The 16,347-nt window shown below is 34.2% G+C and overlaps 2 protein-coding genes across 2 annotated transcripts; one reads left to right on the top strand and one right to left on the bottom strand.

The window, feature by feature from the left end:
• Positions 1-5,390: 5,390 nt before the first annotated feature.
• LOC131024866 (uncharacterized) lies at positions 5,391-8,140 on the bottom strand. The gene is made up of 6 exons (XM_057954416.1): positions 7,798-8,140; positions 7,521-7,577; positions 6,505-6,658; positions 6,031-6,128; positions 5,871-5,936; positions 5,391-5,693 (listed from the first exon to the last, which is right to left on the bottom strand). Exons 1-6 carry the CDS (start codon positions 7,924-7,926, stop codon positions 5,655-5,657), a joined length of 543 nt encoding a protein of 180 aa, XP_057810399.1. The 5' UTR covers positions 7,927-8,140; the 3' UTR covers positions 5,391-5,654.
• Positions 8,141-13,700: 5,560 nt separating this feature from the next.
• LOC131024865 (uncharacterized) lies at positions 13,701-15,984 on the top strand. The gene is made up of 3 exons (XM_057954415.1): positions 13,701-14,148; positions 15,374-15,523; positions 15,610-15,984. Exons 1-3 carry the CDS (start codon positions 13,966-13,968, stop codon positions 15,685-15,687), a joined length of 411 nt encoding a protein of 136 aa, XP_057810398.1. The 5' UTR covers positions 13,701-13,965; the 3' UTR covers positions 15,688-15,984.
• Positions 15,985-16,347: the final 363 nt, after the last annotated feature.

The following is a 16,347-nucleotide window of genomic DNA, read 5'->3' as shown; positions in this document are numbered from 1 at the left end:
CAGCCCTAATTACAAGCATAGGAAATGTAAAACTGAGACCACCAATGCATCCATGCATTGGTGGAAGCCACATCCCTCCCCTTTCCATACCATAATTTGGCTGCAAACTTCCCTCATTTCATCCTCATTCCAAGTAAGAAACAATTAAGACAGAGAAAGCTCTCATCTCCTCATCTTTTCTTCATTTCGGCCACCACCACCACCTCCACCTACACTCACCTAACTTTTCCTCCATCATCTCACCATCCAAGGCACCCACTTGAAGCCTCAAGATGGTGAAGGTGGTTCTTACCAACACTCTTTAAGATCTAAATCATATGACCTAACATGATTCCTTCCGATGGTTCCAGATAAGAACTCCTATGGATAGATGGCCTCTCCTTCTGCTTACTTCATGTTTTTCTATCTTAACAGTCGAAACTATTTGGAGTATTAGTGCCTTGGTGATTTTCCCCAGTAATAACTGAGTTAAAACTGGAAAACATTCAAAAAAACTCTCTTTGAAATCATAACACTCCTTCTTCTATATATAGGCCTCATAACCTAAGGGTAGTTTCGTCTGTTTATTTAACACTACAGATGGGTATTATCGTCTATCTACTCCTTTCTTTTGGAAAACATCATCCACATAAGCCGGAAGGTTGTTAGTTAAGAAAAGTGGTCCCCTTAAAGTAAACAGTGACTAGCTACTTTTTCAGCAACGGTTATGCCTTCCGCAGGTGCGCCTTCCTCTTTCCGTGTAAAGTTACCTTTTTCGTTTGTACAAGTCCCCCCTTTGTGGTCAGTACATAATGGTTTCATTTGAGAAAAATCCCACTCTGATACGTTACAGATCTGATCACTGTTCCAGCTTAGTGTAAAGCTCCGAGTGAGGTCTGGTCTGCGTGCTCCTTGCTAACCTCCAGATCCCACTGTGAGTACCTGGCATTGGGGGTTCCCCAATTGTGTAGCGATCTCCCTCTATACCTAAAATATGACCCTCCAATGGGCTCACATCTGATGAGGCCAGCCCTGGTAGGGGTGAGCAGTCGGTTCGAACCGGACCGAATCGGATCAAACCGACGAAATCGAGGACCGAATTTTCAATATTTTCTGGACCGAGCCAGACCAACTGAAGCCCTAGGACTGAACCGAAATCAGACCGAAATCGACATCGGTTCTCAGTTCGGTTCGGTCCAAAACTGACTAATAATATTAATAAAAATATTAAATATATATTAGAAATTAATAAAAATATTAATAATATTAATAAAAATATTAAATATATTTAATATATATATATATATATTCGGTTCGGACCGGTTTTTGTCGGTTTTCGCCTCCCTGGGACCGAAATCGAACCAAAATATTTTCGGTCCGAGAAAATAGGACCGGACCGGACCAATACATGGACCAAAATCGACCCGAATCAAAAAAATCGATCGGTTCGGTCCGTCGGTTTTGATCCAATTTTGCTCACCCCTAAGCCCTGGTACCATCCTTTAGGTGTGAGGATTCTAGAATATTCGGGATCTCGGCTCCGCGAAGGGACCTCTGTTCCTGGAATCCCGAATATCATCCTCATCACTCAAGAAAGGTAGAAAAGCAAGGGAAGGGGCGTGAGGAAGAATTTTGGAGTGTAAAGTTAGAGTAAAGGTTTTAGCTACAAGGGTGAGTTCTCTTGTTTTAAAACTTTAAATGAGCATGAATGCCTTTTTAATATGCATATATATGTGGTATATTATTGTTGGGTCCCAGAGGGGTACTGAACTGGTGTATGGGGGGGGGGGGGGAAATATACCAGTAGGCTATTTTAAAATTGAAAATTGAATTAAGTTTCTAAATTGAAACTGAAGTGATCAGTGTGTGTGAGATCAGTTTGAGAAAGGGTTAAGATTGATACTGATAATGAGTCAGTATGAAGAACTAGTCCACAAACTGAAGTTTAGATAGAGTTTCAGTCTTATCAGTTTTCGAAATCAGAAAAGTGTTAGAAATAGCCTTTAGTTGGACTGATAACACGGATATGGTTTCAGTCTTATCAGTTGGACCGATAACACAGAAGCGAAAACGATTTTAGGAAATAGCCTTTAGTGAACCAGATTATCAGTTTTAGGGTTTATCCTTTAGAATATCAATAACACAAAGATTTTTACATGGTTCAGAATAACGATTCCTACGTCCACGGTCAATAGATCACATTGACAATCGATTCAACTCGTGCTTACGGGTGCACAACAAATCTTACAACTGAAACACTCGTTTCAGTGCCAACAACCGTTGGATTTCTTTTTCTTAGCTTACTGGGGCTAAGTAAACCACACGTCTAGCTTGCGGGTGCTAAACGACCTAGAGTCCAGACAATTGTCTAGAACTCTCTCTCAAACTCTATTTTCGCTATTTTAGAAAAGGGTTCGAATTTCCAACTAAGATTATTAAGAATAGACTCTCAAGTAATCAAATTCTAGGCTAAGGATTCAGAAAGTATATGCCTAGAAAAACTAAGAGAATGCATGTATATCAGGTGGATTGATAATTACAGAAATGGTTATTCTCTTCTTTGATTCAAGCTTGAATGCAGTGAAAATAGTTGGCTCTTTAGTTCGACAGAGTTTCAGCTTTGTGCGTTGAATCGGTGAAGAATGAGGTAGATCCTTGAGCTCTATTTATAGGCAGCGTCTGAAGAATAGATCCGTTGGAGGTGGTCCTTCTTCATTTTCTGCCGTTGTGACTCATATTTGAATCTTGCTCAGGTACTCAATCTTCGGTCTCCTTAAACTGAAAGTAAGTATCGTCCTTGCTTTCATAGGGTATGGTGTTGCAGAATAAAACAACACGAAATGGGAAACTCTGCACTCTAAAGGACGATTCTGCATATCTCCGCATTAAATGCAGCTTGTATTGGTAGTCAACAGCTTACTTTCCACGTGGCTATGTTTGAACTGAGTGAAACATCCTTAAACTGAAGTATCAGTTCAGATCAGGAATCAATCTGAGGTTTCATCTGATATTCTACTTCAGCATCAGTCAGTGTTTTATCTGACGTGGCGTGATATCCCTAACACTGATACTTTAGTAAGAGTCCTTCAGTTGAGTCAGCGTTTTGATTCAGTTGGTCTTCCGTACTTCAGTATTCAGTCTTCCGATCTTCAATTTTCGGTACTTCAGTCTAACTAGGAAATGAACTCTAACACATGAGTTCAGAAAAGCTCTAGTCTAAAGAATGAGAAACTAAGTGTTTTGGGATCATCAAAACCAATGATATGATATTTCAATTAATTTCCCAACAATTATGTTATGGTGTGTGTTTTTGGTCCTTGTTGGTGAGTTTGATGAGTTTTTTAAGGCTAGAAACCAAGTTTGGGATGAGGGTTGGAATCTGCCGTAGGCTCACTGTTTTGGCAGTCTTTTGCGAGGTGATTCCAACCGATCAAATTATTCCGAAAAATTCCCAAATTTTACAGTATGCACTTTTGTATGTCTTCTGCCTTGTAGTAAAGTTTTAGAGCTTTCAGCGATCTTGAAAATATTATGTGATTTTTCAAACATTGGTACCCAGATTAGATTTAGTTTTTGTAGAATTTTTTCAAATGGATATGTTGTTCTAAATTCCTTTAGATTTATTTTTCCACTTGCTTCACTATTTTTGGGTGAGGGAAACGGCTGGTGCAAATTTTTGAAGTCCAGTGCTCGCCCAGTGAACCTCCCAGTAGGTTCTGTAAGCCTACAACTTTGGAAAACAAGGGCTGATCCAAACCTTTGAGTTTTGATCTCATTTTTCTACAGAGTATTATTTTGTATGTTGTGAGTTTCTGTATAAAATATCAGCATTTGCGGAAAGGCCCAAGTTCGATTTTCTAATTTACGTTCTAAGTCTGTCGATTTGAAACCCTAGTTGAGCATTGATTTTCAAGTATGAACATCTCTTGAACCATAAACCTTCTGTGGTTGAGTCCAATTGGAGAAGTGTTCTACACTCTCCCTAGTTTCTGGATTGACCATTTGGGTCCCCAGTGAACTTTAGAAATGAGAGATATGAATTTTTGAAAATAGTCCGCAGACCAAGTTCTAGTTTCTGGAATTTCCAGATTTTTCTTAACAAGTGTCTATCTTTGAGAGGTCATACTTTTTCGTTTGAACTCTGATTTACTTGATTCAAATTGAAAAATAATCCTTGCAAGGTCTAGTTTCCATAATGTCCTTTGGAGCCTATATTAGAGCTATAAGGCAGAAGTGGTGTCTGTTTGAAAACTGCCCCTTGAGAGCTCAAAAGTTTGAAAACAAATTCAAGTGTTGAGAGTCAATTTTCAAAGATTACTTGCTTGAGTTAAATTGCATATGCATAATGAGTCAAAACGTGTTTTGTGCAAAGTTTTGAAGAACATGAGTGATTTAACCTAGCTAAGGAATCAATACAAGTAAAATGAGTATAAATAATGCATAATCTCCGGTTTTGATTATGCATAATCAAGCTAAGGCATAATCTACAGCTTGAGATCACTCCAACTCCATATTTTACAAGTGGGTTGTATTCACGAAGTAATTTTGGTTAGTAAACCCACTTTTTATAATTAAAGAAAATGAGTTTTATCTGTGAGTGCATGTAAAAAAAATTTGGCTGGTTGTTACAAAATTATAAGCCGGGTTCAGGTCTCGAATCAAGACGATCAGCTCTGACCCCGACAAGAGATCAGAGTGTGTACACAAGTTAAAAGTATAGGTGTGTGATTTGATTCAGCCGAGTCTCCCAAACAAACTCATCTTTTAAATATGCCCTGCATGACATTTAAGAACAATATTATTTGTTTAAACAAACCGAACAATTGAGTTGCTATCAAACATTTAACTGTTTTTTACAAGTTATTCAAATTTTACCGGAGTTCTTATCCTCCGTGTCAAACTGGATTCTTTTAAGCAATCGATTCGAACATCGATTAATTATTTTCGCTAATTAACCAAGTTTTTAAGCAAAGTTAGAAGGATTAATTATTTCTGCTAATTAACCTAATTCAATTAGCTCAAATACTCTTGTGCAACCGATTACACAGTACAATTAGTTTCCAAAATGACACTACTTCATTCGGGAAATAACGCTTGAACATTTTCGAATGACATTACTTCAACATACAAATGACACTTGAAGCTTCAAGTGTCATTTGTATGTTGAAATAGTATCATTCAGAAACTAGTTGCACGGTGCAACCGATTGCACGGGAGAATGCCTCTTCAGTTAGAGCACCAAAAAACAACGTGTGGCCCTTAGATAAGTCGGGCCGTCGCAAAAACACTCAAAGATCGGGACAAAGTAAATTTCAGCAAATAAAAGCGGTGCTATAGTTGATTCAGATGATTTTTCCGGTGACCAAACTGGCACATCACCTCCACTCCCAACAGTATCAAGTTCACCAAAATTGGTAAAATAAAACAAAATAAAATAAAACTAATAATCAAGTTATGTTACATCATCCAAATTCAAAAATAAAAAAGCGATGCTAGAATTCCTCCCAGAATAAACTGAAATATTCTAGTTGTTTTTTTCCTGACTGCAGATTTTGAGGGACTATAAAATCCAGTTTGAATATGACTTCTATAGGTAGAGGATTTCACCTACACCTCAGATCATGCCCTTCAATCCAACGGCTCTTGTCGAGTCCTATTTTCGACTGGAGGAGAAGCTAGTGAAGCGGGATACCTCCACCGGAGTACTCGACCTCCTGAAGATCAAAACAGAAGGAGTAAGAGCGTACCATAGAGCAATGGAATGATGATACGAGTGAGCAAAACTAGGAAATTTGTGAAGCTTCTCAGTCTATGAAGTCCCTGTCTTTAGAAGATATATTCATTTGAGTTTATATTTGGAAAAATCATGGAGTTTAGTATGATCAACAAACCTGTGGTGGAGGCAAGGACGAAACCCAATCTGATAAATGAGTTGGAAGAAGACCGAGTGTGTTAAGCTGTCGACAAAAAGAATTTGATGAGCTCTCACAAATACTTCAAAACGCAACGAAGAGGAGTTATAATGACTTCTATAGAAACTCGAGAACCAACCTTCCAGATGCCCAGCCCTAACGCTGCCACATTAAGGGCAATGAATACTAATTTAGGTGCTAGAAGGTCGACTTTGTTGTCCTTGTAAGGCTCAAACACTACAAAAGCAACAGTAGTACCAAGTCAGCAAGGTTTAAGTGAATCGAAAAGGTTAGAATAATGTAGAACATTCCGAGGTAAAGCCCTCATCATTCCAGTTAGTTCGTACATAATCAAAGCCAAACTATGAGATGAAAACAAGAATATAACTATAGCAACATCTAAATATTGCAGCAACCACGATTTCATGTGTTATACATAAAAATGAAGGAAGGTCAAAAAATAATAATGCATGAGGACGGCCACATAAATCCAATACCTAGAACTCTTATGGTTGTAATGCACGTTAAAACTGAAGAGTATATACTTTTTGTGATTCAAGCACTACAAATCATAGAAAGGCAACCGACTGTAGAAAATGGTAAATGAACTCACTTTTCCCAACCCCCCGAAGTGCGTTGACTGGCTGTAGAAGAGCCGAAAATGTTATGCCAATGCTAAATAGATGAACTGTGCTTCCAGCCATCCACATCATGAATCCCATCATCATCAAATTCTTAAAGGGTGCTTGTGCGACCTCCCATGCTTTCTGTACATACAAATGAATGTTTTTAGTAGCTTAAGAAACAATTCTATCTAAGATGAGGTAATAAAGCCAAACAGCAGAAAACTAAAAGCACAAAACTATCAAAAATTTTACAAATCGACCAGTACAGTAAAGAGGAGCCAAGATTTATAAATTAAACAAACCTCAATAAAGATCATTTAGTACGCAACAACAAAAACTACACCACCCACCACCAAAAGCATTGAAATAAGACAGCAACACTATTGAATAACAAAAAGCAGCAGCTTATAGCTACCAACGAAACCCAACATGTAAAGACGAGAAACTCCCTCTCCTCCTATTAACTGTTGCAATTTGCACTTGGATTTTAGTGAGGAGTAATAAAGCAAAATGTCTACAACATATAGGTTCCTTCACATTAGACTAGGAAATTCTTCTCCTTTGAGAATTTCTTCACATGAATCCAAGTTCCAAACATGTCTGAGAAATCATGACAAAGATAACTCCTATTTGGAACTCTTTAAATCGCCGATTGACATAGATTTCTAATGAAGCAGTCAACTTCACGGTAATATCAGAATCAAAAACATGCTAACATTACATGCATTATTGAGAAAGTCAGACACAGAGTAAACCTAGAAATATATCAAAAAATTCAAGCAATTCGATCCAAACCCCAACATAAAAAAAGGAACTCAAAACTTTTACCCTAATTAATACATGATCAAAAACCATCACAAACAACACAATCGATCAACAGAAAACTCGATTTCAATTAGAAACAATTCTTATTCCAACAACATCGCATCCGCACATACTTCCTCACGACATAAAAAAATGACAATCGCATCCAAATCAAATCACTAAAACTCATAAATTTTACCTGGGCTTTCCAATTTGCCTCAGCATCCTTCTTCTGCTTGCTCACAGCCGAATCATCCTAATCCAGAAAAGGCAAGTCACATCACTCAAACCCCCAAAACATTCCATCAAAACTAAATCCCGTAAACTCAAACACTAACAACAATATCTACTACAGATTTTCACTCTAACAGTTGATAATTTTACTTGGTGTAGTTAATCGTAGACGATTACAGAGGTGAACATTGATAATTTTACTTGGGGTAGTTAATCGTAGACGATTACAGAGGTGAACATACCTGATCTTGGGAAGCCCGCGTGAAGCCGGGCGGATCAGGAATATCACGCGATGAAGGGGACGCCGAATTGTCCGTGAATCCGACGGCCCATCGCCGGCCCGAACCCATCACTGATTTTCCCTTGTCCATGATTAATTTTTCTAGCTCGCGTTGAGAAATTCACACACACAGAAACTCGGAATTGAGAATTCCTGTATATAGATTTTGTAATGGCGGCTGCGGCGGAAGAGACGTCTTTGGTTGTGAATCAAAAGATCTGCTGCCGGAAGGGCCTGTTTGGTTGTGCCCAACTATTAAACCTTTTCCAACTCTTGTTAGAATTTGTTAATTTAATTGTCAATTTAATTTAATTTTTTTTATATTCAGACTCAAGTTTTAAACTGATTCTGTATTGCAGTTAGGGTTGGAAAAATATACCGAAAACTCGGTATACCGACTATACCGTACCGTAAAATACTGTAAAATACCGAATTTAAGGTATACCAATTTTTTTGGTAATGTATGATACCGTACCGAAGATTTACGGTAAGGTAAAGGCATGGATTTTCTAGATACCGGGGTATACCGGTGTATACCGATACCGAGGTATATACCGGAAAAATCAATAAATATCGTATTAAAGGTATATACCGGAACACGGTATGATAGCGTATTACTGGTATACCGAATATTACTGTATATACCGGTGATGCGGTATCATACCTTATTCTGGTATACCTTAATATTCGGTATATACCGGTAATAAGGTACAATACCTTATTTTGATATACCGCAGTTGTCCGTATATATTGGTATACTGAAAATCGAGGTATATATCGTATCAAAATCTATAGTTTTAAAATATATAATATATATTTTTATGTTAATATTTTTAAAAACATTTATAAATTTTATAAAATGATGTATATAATCTATATTATGTGAATATATACAATTGTACATGAATTCATAAATATCATCAAATGATACAAAAACAAATAAAATATAGTATATAGTATAATTCATACAATAAAATAAAATTGTTTATTTTGATATTATAGTATAGTTATAATATATAACTAAAATGATTGTTTTACAATAGATTATACATCTAACTTATAATAGTTACATATATAATAGCATAGTTATAATATTAGTATTATATTATAGTAAATAATATTACGTCTAACATATAAATTATAGAGTTAATATATAAAACTATCCACTTTCATATTGTAAAGATAAAAATTGTCCACTAAGATAAAAATAAGGGGTTATTGCCAGAAAATACATATACTTTATCAATTTTCTGGTTTATATCATGACCTTATAATTTGGCCAGAAAATACATCAATTTTCAATTTAATTGCAATTATAACATGACTTTATAGTCTGGCCAGAAAATACACCAAGTTTCAATTTATTCTCAATTATAACATGACCTTATTTAGATTTATTTTCATCATAGATGTATTAATTATTGTATTTATATTAAATTATTATGTATAAAATATTTTTAATTGATTGATTAATTTTTATAAAAATTAAGTTAGATTATTACTTATTTCATAATACATATATATATATATATATATATATATGTATTTTTAAGCCATCAATATAATATCTTGTTATATATATATATATATATATATATATATACATTTTCAACACACAAATATATATATATATATATATATATATATATATATAAATTTGATTTTAATATTCTATTAATATATTATATATATAATAAGTATTTATTTATTTAAATTATGAAATTATAAAATATTAGGACCAATAAAAAAATTATCGTACGTATATAATATAAACTATGTTAAAAGTACATAATATTATATATTATTTACATATAGATGTATATTTATCAAATATATATGTATTTATATATAGTATATTGTGAGATGAAAAGAAAATTAAAAATATTTAATGTATTAAACTTGGTATTATTATACTAAATTAATTACAAGGTCATGTTATAATTGAGAATAAATTGAAACTTGGTGTATTTTCTGGCCAGACTATAAAGTCATGTTATAATTGCAATTAAATTGAAAATTGATGTATTTTCTGGCCAAATTATAAAGTCATGATATAAACCAGAAAATTGACAAAGTACATGTATTTTCTGGCAATAACCCCTAAAAATAATAAAAACTGTCCACTTTTTGATTGAAAAGACAGAAATACCCTCCTTTAAATACTCCTACTCTCTCTCTCCTCTCATTCTCTTCTCTTTCTCTCCACTCTCTTTCTCTCTCTTCTCCCTCACGCTACACTCACTTCCGCCTTCTCTCTCTCTCCCTCCCTCCCTCTCTCTAGCTTTGTTAAAATTCATCTGCCACCACCTTTCACTACCGCCGCCGCCTTTCCTTCCTCCGCCTCACCCCCGCCGCCACACTTCCGATGTCGACCTCCGCGAGCGAGCCTACCGCTGCTCGCGCTACCGCCGCGCCGATCGATCGAGCTTTGTCGAATTTCGGAAGAGAAGAGAATATGAAGGCGGCGGAGCTAGGGGCCGAGGTTTTGCTGCGGAAACCCTAGATCTGAAGCGGCGTTCTCGGATTCGACGGCGACGTGGTGCTGCGTGGTGGCGCGGAGGCTGGTGAGGATCTGGTGGTTCTGGCGGCGGAGCTCGGCCACCTGCGCCATCAGCTCCTCCATGTGCTTCTGCTTCCGGAGGCGGCTCCGCCGCGCCGACTCTCGGTTGGAGTCTTGTTTGATTGTTCTTAACTTTTCTTCCACAAATTCTTATTTTCGAAGATTGTTATCCCAAGCTCAAGAATTTTTATAGATTAGAATGGCAGTCTGTTATGCATGATATAGTTAAAGGCCAATTTACAGAAATTATCATGACTCTATTGGATTCTCTATTTTCAAGGCCAATTTGACAGGTATATTGATTCTTATGTAAGGCCAAAATGATTCCATTTATTTGAATGAAGTGGTGCCCAGAAGCTTTTGTTCACAAATTGCGGCGGAAATACTTGATGCAGAATTCGGTATTTGAAATATTTGAAATGAAAACTTTTAATTATAGTAAGAAATAAAATGAGTAATATTTGTTTTAGTGATGATTTGTGGATTTTATTAAAGAGAAACATATTTTGGATAATTGATTAATGTTCTTGAATTCACAACCAAATTTATGAATTCACAACATAATATTCTTGAATTCACGCTCAGATCTATGAATTCACAACTTAATGTTCTTGAATTCACAACCAACTCGATGAATTCACAATTTAATATTCTTGAATTCACAACCAAAATAAATTCTAGTTTTAGTTGTGAATCCAAACTTTAAAAACTCAAATTCACAACTATTTGAATTCACAACCAAAATAAATTCTAGTTGTGAATTAAATTCAGGCTGTGAATTCGACTGATTGTGAATTCACAACCAACATAAATCTGGTTGTGAATTAAATTTTGGTTGTGAATTCGACTGGTTGTGAATTAAATTTTGGTTGTGAATTCGACTAGTTGTGAATTCACAAACAAAAAATTCTGGTTGTGAATTCGACTGGTTGTGAATTCTCAATTCACAACCAGTGTGAATTCACAACCAAAAAATTTTGGTTGTGAATTCACACTGGTTGTGAATTACGGGATTTTTTAAAGGGGTGATGTAAAGTGGACATTTTTTTAATTTTTAATGTGAAGGGTATTTTGGTAACAGTGGACATTTTTTAAGTTTTTTATTTTAGTGGACATTTTTTATCTTTACAATATGAAAGTGGCCATTTTAAAAATCCACTCTAAATTATATGTAACTTATAACATCTATATAATTTCCTATATATTACATGAATGCATATAAATATGCGAATATAAATATCATCAAATGCTATAAAAGTTAATAAAATATAATATAGTATGTAAGTTATATAATTTAATATAACTGAATTATTTATATTGATGTCATAACACAGTTATAATATAATATTCTATATTATATAACTAAGATTATTGTTCTACAATAAATTATACATCTGACGTGTAACATCTATGTATATAATAGTATAGTTATAATTAATATTGATATTATATTATAACTTAGATTATGTCTAACTTATAAATCTCATATAACTTTACATTGATATCATTAATAATAAATGTATTACTTTTTGTTTATTTGTGATATATTTTAATTATTATGTCATTATTATATTTGTTAAATATTATTCATTATCTAAACATGTTTTAAATAAATAAGTTATCAATTTTTTACCGTATTGAATTTTTTCGATTTTGGTAATATCGATTATTTTGGTATACCGTTAAAGTGCGGTATACCGTGAAAGTACGGTATACCGAAATAAAGGTAAGGTAAAGGTTTTGTATATTCTCCATACCGTACTTAAGGTATACCGAACTAAGGTATATCATAGCTAAAGGTAAGGTAAATGTATGAATTTTCTCCATACCGGAGGTAAAGGTAAGGTATAAAGTATGGTCGATTTAATAAGGTATACCGTACCGTTCCACCCCTAATTGCAGTAATCAGTAAAGACTTTGATCAGATATAAATTAAAGATATTTTATTTCAAATTATAATCTAATTTTACCTTGTTTTTAATAGCTTATATCAAGTTAATATTTAAATATCTTTCGATTGTTTGCAATTATTTTATGATTGCCCTCTAATTCTAGTTTGGGCTTTTTTTTTCTTTTTCTTTTTAATCGACCCTCTTTTGAGTTAGTTCCTTTCTACATGATTACATCTGAATCCATGTTAGTATCTTTTAAAGTTCGAAATTGTTCATAACCATTTGATATCAATTTTCTATTATTATTGAATTAAAAATCAAGGTTAATATAATTTAAAATGTACCATTAATTTAATTTGATTGGATTAAACTAATTACATAAAAAATTTATATAAATATATTTAATATGTTATTACCATAAAAATAAGATAATGTAATTATAAATCACAACGTAAAATATTTTTTCTTCAAATTTATACGAATAATACACTAGTTTATTATATAAAGAGAAAAATACTGGAGAGCTCATAGCAATTCTAACTTATACATAGCATTCTAGAATACTTCTATTCCCAAACTTCTAAACTCATCATTTTATGCCTTTAAAGTTCAAAAAAAAAATTACAATAATAAATGTAATCTAAAATTACTTCCTTTTTGTGACACAATTCACTCCAATCAAATTATTCTTTAATGTATACTAATTGAAATATGTTAATTGATTATATATAGCACTTGTGGAATTTAAGGAATTTTATATTTTTATCTTAATTAAATATATATATATATATATATATATATATATAGGGGTGGGCTACCGTGAGAGCACATCTTAAAATAAGAAATAAGAGCAATTTTTAATGTATGAATTTTATGTAGAACACATATGAATTCGCTGTATAGAGTTATGAATTATGAAAAATAAATTTTTGCTACCTTTGGGATTCGAACTCAGGACCATAAATCCATCCAACGGGATTACGAATCAACCGTAGATCTTGATGATCTAAAGGCTGAAAATGATTCTTATTTTATATCTTAAGAAATGCTCTTATTTTAGCCCTTCCCTATATATATATATATATATATATATATATATATATATATATATATGAATATTCCTCTCACTATAATGTATCCATAAGTTGTCATGAATAAATGCATAAATTGTATTCACTGTAATAAATATTATTGAAAATAAATATGAAACTAAAAAAGGCATAAATTATGAGTTTAAAAAAACAAATTGAAAATAATTCAAACACCACCCTAATACTAATAGTGTTTTCCAAGTCCAAAAAAAAAAAAAAGTCAAAAAATACTAATAGTGTTTTCATTGGGCCGGGCCGACGACTCCAAAAAATCCATAATTGAAGGCCCGAACCTATAGAAAGGGCCCAAAAGGCCCGATATGGCGGCAGGTAGAGGTGTTTGTCTTCACTTCTTCTTCGTAAAAGCGGGCGGAAGTTTCAGCATAACAGTTTTGCGCCACAATAAATTCTCATTTTAATTACAAAATCCCTGCAAAATTTAGCGCGTAGAAATCCAGCGGCGCCCCTCAAAATATCTTCTTTGTTCCTTATTTCGTTGCATCCGGTTTGAAACTTAGCACCTGTAATTTCTTTTGCGATCGTAGTTTGAGATTAGTTGGGCAGAAGAAATAGGAAAATTTTGAAAAATGTCGAGCAGTAGCTGCTCTTGTTATAGACCCATGAATTTATATTCGGTGAAATTTGTTGCGCCGTCGAAAAAAGTGGTATTTGTTATGCCGAGGAGGATTGGTGTGAGAGCTTCAATGGTGGAATCATATGGGAGCTCTAATTTCGTGAACCGCATGGAACGTGCGTGGTTGATTTCTCAGGTAACTTTTCTCGATCAATTTCGATTACTTTATGCAAGGTTTTTTCTGGGTTTCGTGCTTTCTTTAAGAAAATAAATAAATTAAGAAATGGAACCGTTTGATGGTATGGGAAAATATGAAGAGATATTATTCAAATCCGAGTTCATCCGCGATAGGTGAATTCCAGTACCAATTATCGGAGTAAGGAAGTAGAAGAGGGGCATAATTCGAGTTTTTTCAGTTAATTGTGGTTTTAGGTTAGGAGAAATTATTAGGGTTATGTTTTGGGTTTCTCAGTTTGCAAAAGGGGGTTGGAATGGTTTAGCTCTTGGTGGTTTTGTGTGTTGATAAATTGCGATAGCTGTAATTCTGTGATGATTGTATGTTATTGGATAATTTGGATTAGACGAAGAGGTTTGTGAGCGAATTAGTTTGTTCGGATTTGAGTAGCCATGGAATCTTGTTCGACCTTCGTTTGCTGCTATGCTTGTGATTTTACTGTGTTAGTTGCTCACTTGCTCTCATTATCATCCCATTTTTGTCAGAGAATGAAACAGCCTTCTTACATGTATTATATGCATCCGAAACCTTTAGATCTTTGATAAGGTCGAACATTTATTACTTCAACACGTTGAATACGATGAATTTGTAAGAGCTGCAGTGAAGTTGTGAAGCTGAATCAAGAAAGTGTCGGGGGTTTGGATGTGTCCGAAGTGTAAACACTTGATGTTTATAAAGATAGCATAGTCAATCGTTTTCGGGGGATAAAACTTGTTATTGAAGTAGTAGGTTTTTCGAATTGTTAGTAAGATGTTCACCAATTGTTTGTCACTTGTCTTGTTTAAGAGCTTCTCAAAGTGGTGTGATGAATGTGTAAGAGCTTCTCTTGTTTTGCTACATGAATGTGTAAGAGCATCGGTTGCTTGATAGAATCAAGATTAAGTATTGAGTTGAAGTAACTTCAACTAACACTTCATAGGCTCTTTTTCTCTAAGTGAATTAAGTTTGTAACTTTTCTGAATATTGTTATACGAATTGTAAATGGTTCGTCTCTTGTACTTCGTAGTGATGTGTACAGAGATGCATAGACTGGCAAAAACATTTGCATCTCATAAATCCGTTGAAACAGGAGAGAAAGTGAACCATTATTGACCTGATTACATGCTTGACCTGCATAATTCCTGAAGCTCTTCCTGTTATTGACTCTCTCTTTCTCCTAACACAAACCATCCCTTACAAATATCAGCAACCAACGCCTGTTGCTTGTTCTTCATGCGACTCAAAGGGGCACGTTGAATGCAAATGGTGCAGTGGAACGGGGTTCTTCATCATCGGTGACAACATGCTGTGCCAAGTTCCTTCAAGAAACACTACATGCGTCATCTGCACCGGAAAGGTAAACTCTAACTACCAAGGAAATGCTTAGGGAATCAAGAAGTAGACCACCGATCATCTTACACAAGTTCGTGTTTATGTTTACAGGGTTCTGCATGCTGCGCAGATTGTAAAGGGACGGGCTTTCGTGCAAAGTGGCTGGGAGAGCCTCCTCTAACCAAGTAGAAACAACTAACAAGCATATTAGTTGACGCTGATTGCTGAATATGATGTTTTGTCATTTGAAAATCAGTTCCTTTTGGTGGTTGAAGTTGCTGCTATGACTGTTCAACCATTGTATTGTATTCTTTTTTATATATATACAGGTGATTTTCTTCCTACATTGTAACTGTAAATCATTATAGATTCATCATATAGGTATTTTGATTTGAATTCATATTCCAGACAGTATCTTGAATGACTGTAAGCCAAAGATCTTCCATTCACTCAATGTTTTTCTTTTATAGAAAATTATTTAGAATACATGTATATAGAGTGGTTCAAATGAGTCCAGATCCTAATAAAATATATGATTCTCTATGAAACATTATAAAGTCATCGTGAAAAATGATAAATTAAAAAAAGAAAAATACTTCTAGAATTCGAACCCTAGATCAGGCAAAGTGATTAAATTATCATAATTTTTTATTTTATACTCCCTCTATTTTGTAAAAATGTATACTTCTTATCATAAAGTGTGCGTTTTTTATTTTTGACACTATTCAACTACAAAACTCTTACTATTTTTTGAATTTTATGAATAAATATAATCTAAATTATCTCAGTTGAGCAGCCACTTCAGCCCTATTTAAAATCGAAAAATCTATACTACATTAAAAAGATAAT

Source organism: Salvia miltiorrhiza, chromosome 5, assembly GCF_028751815.1.
Source record: "Salvia miltiorrhiza cultivar Shanhuang (shh) chromosome 5, IMPLAD_Smil_shh, whole genome shotgun sequence".
Taxonomy (NCBI): Eukaryota; Viridiplantae; Streptophyta; class Magnoliopsida; order Lamiales; family Lamiaceae; genus Salvia; species Salvia miltiorrhiza.
The sequence above is the reverse complement of the archived record's forward strand: the minus strand, read 5'-3'. Positions and strand labels throughout refer to the sequence as shown.

What these genes read in the sequence shown, in the direction of transcription:
- LOC131024866 (XM_057954416.1), bottom strand. Translation starts at nt 7,926, where the DNA reads ATGGACAAGGGAAAATCAGTGATGGGTTCGGGCCGGCGATGGGCCGTC. An exon ending in CGCGGGCTTCCCAAGATCAG is followed by an intron (nt 7,578 to 7,797) that starts GTATGTTCACCT and finishes TTTCTGGATTAG; the next exon opens with GATGATTCGGCTGTGAGCAA. An exon ending in ACTTCGGGGGGTTGGGAAAA is followed by an intron (nt 6,129 to 6,504) that starts GTGAGTTCATTT and finishes TTGCTTTTGTAG; the next exon opens with TGTTTGAGCCTTACAAGGAC.
- LOC131024865 (XM_057954415.1), top strand. Translation starts at nt 13,966, where the DNA reads ATGTCGAGCAGTAGCTGCTCTTGTTATAGACCCATGAATTTATATTCG. An exon ending in GTGCGTGGTTGATTTCTCAG is followed by an intron (nt 14,149 to 15,373) that starts GTAACTTTTCTC and finishes TACAAATATCAG; the next exon opens with CAACCAACGCCTGTTGCTTG. An exon ending in GCGTCATCTGCACCGGAAAG is followed by an intron (nt 15,524 to 15,609) that starts GTAAACTCTAAC and finishes TTATGTTTACAG; the next exon opens with GGTTCTGCATGCTGCGCAGA.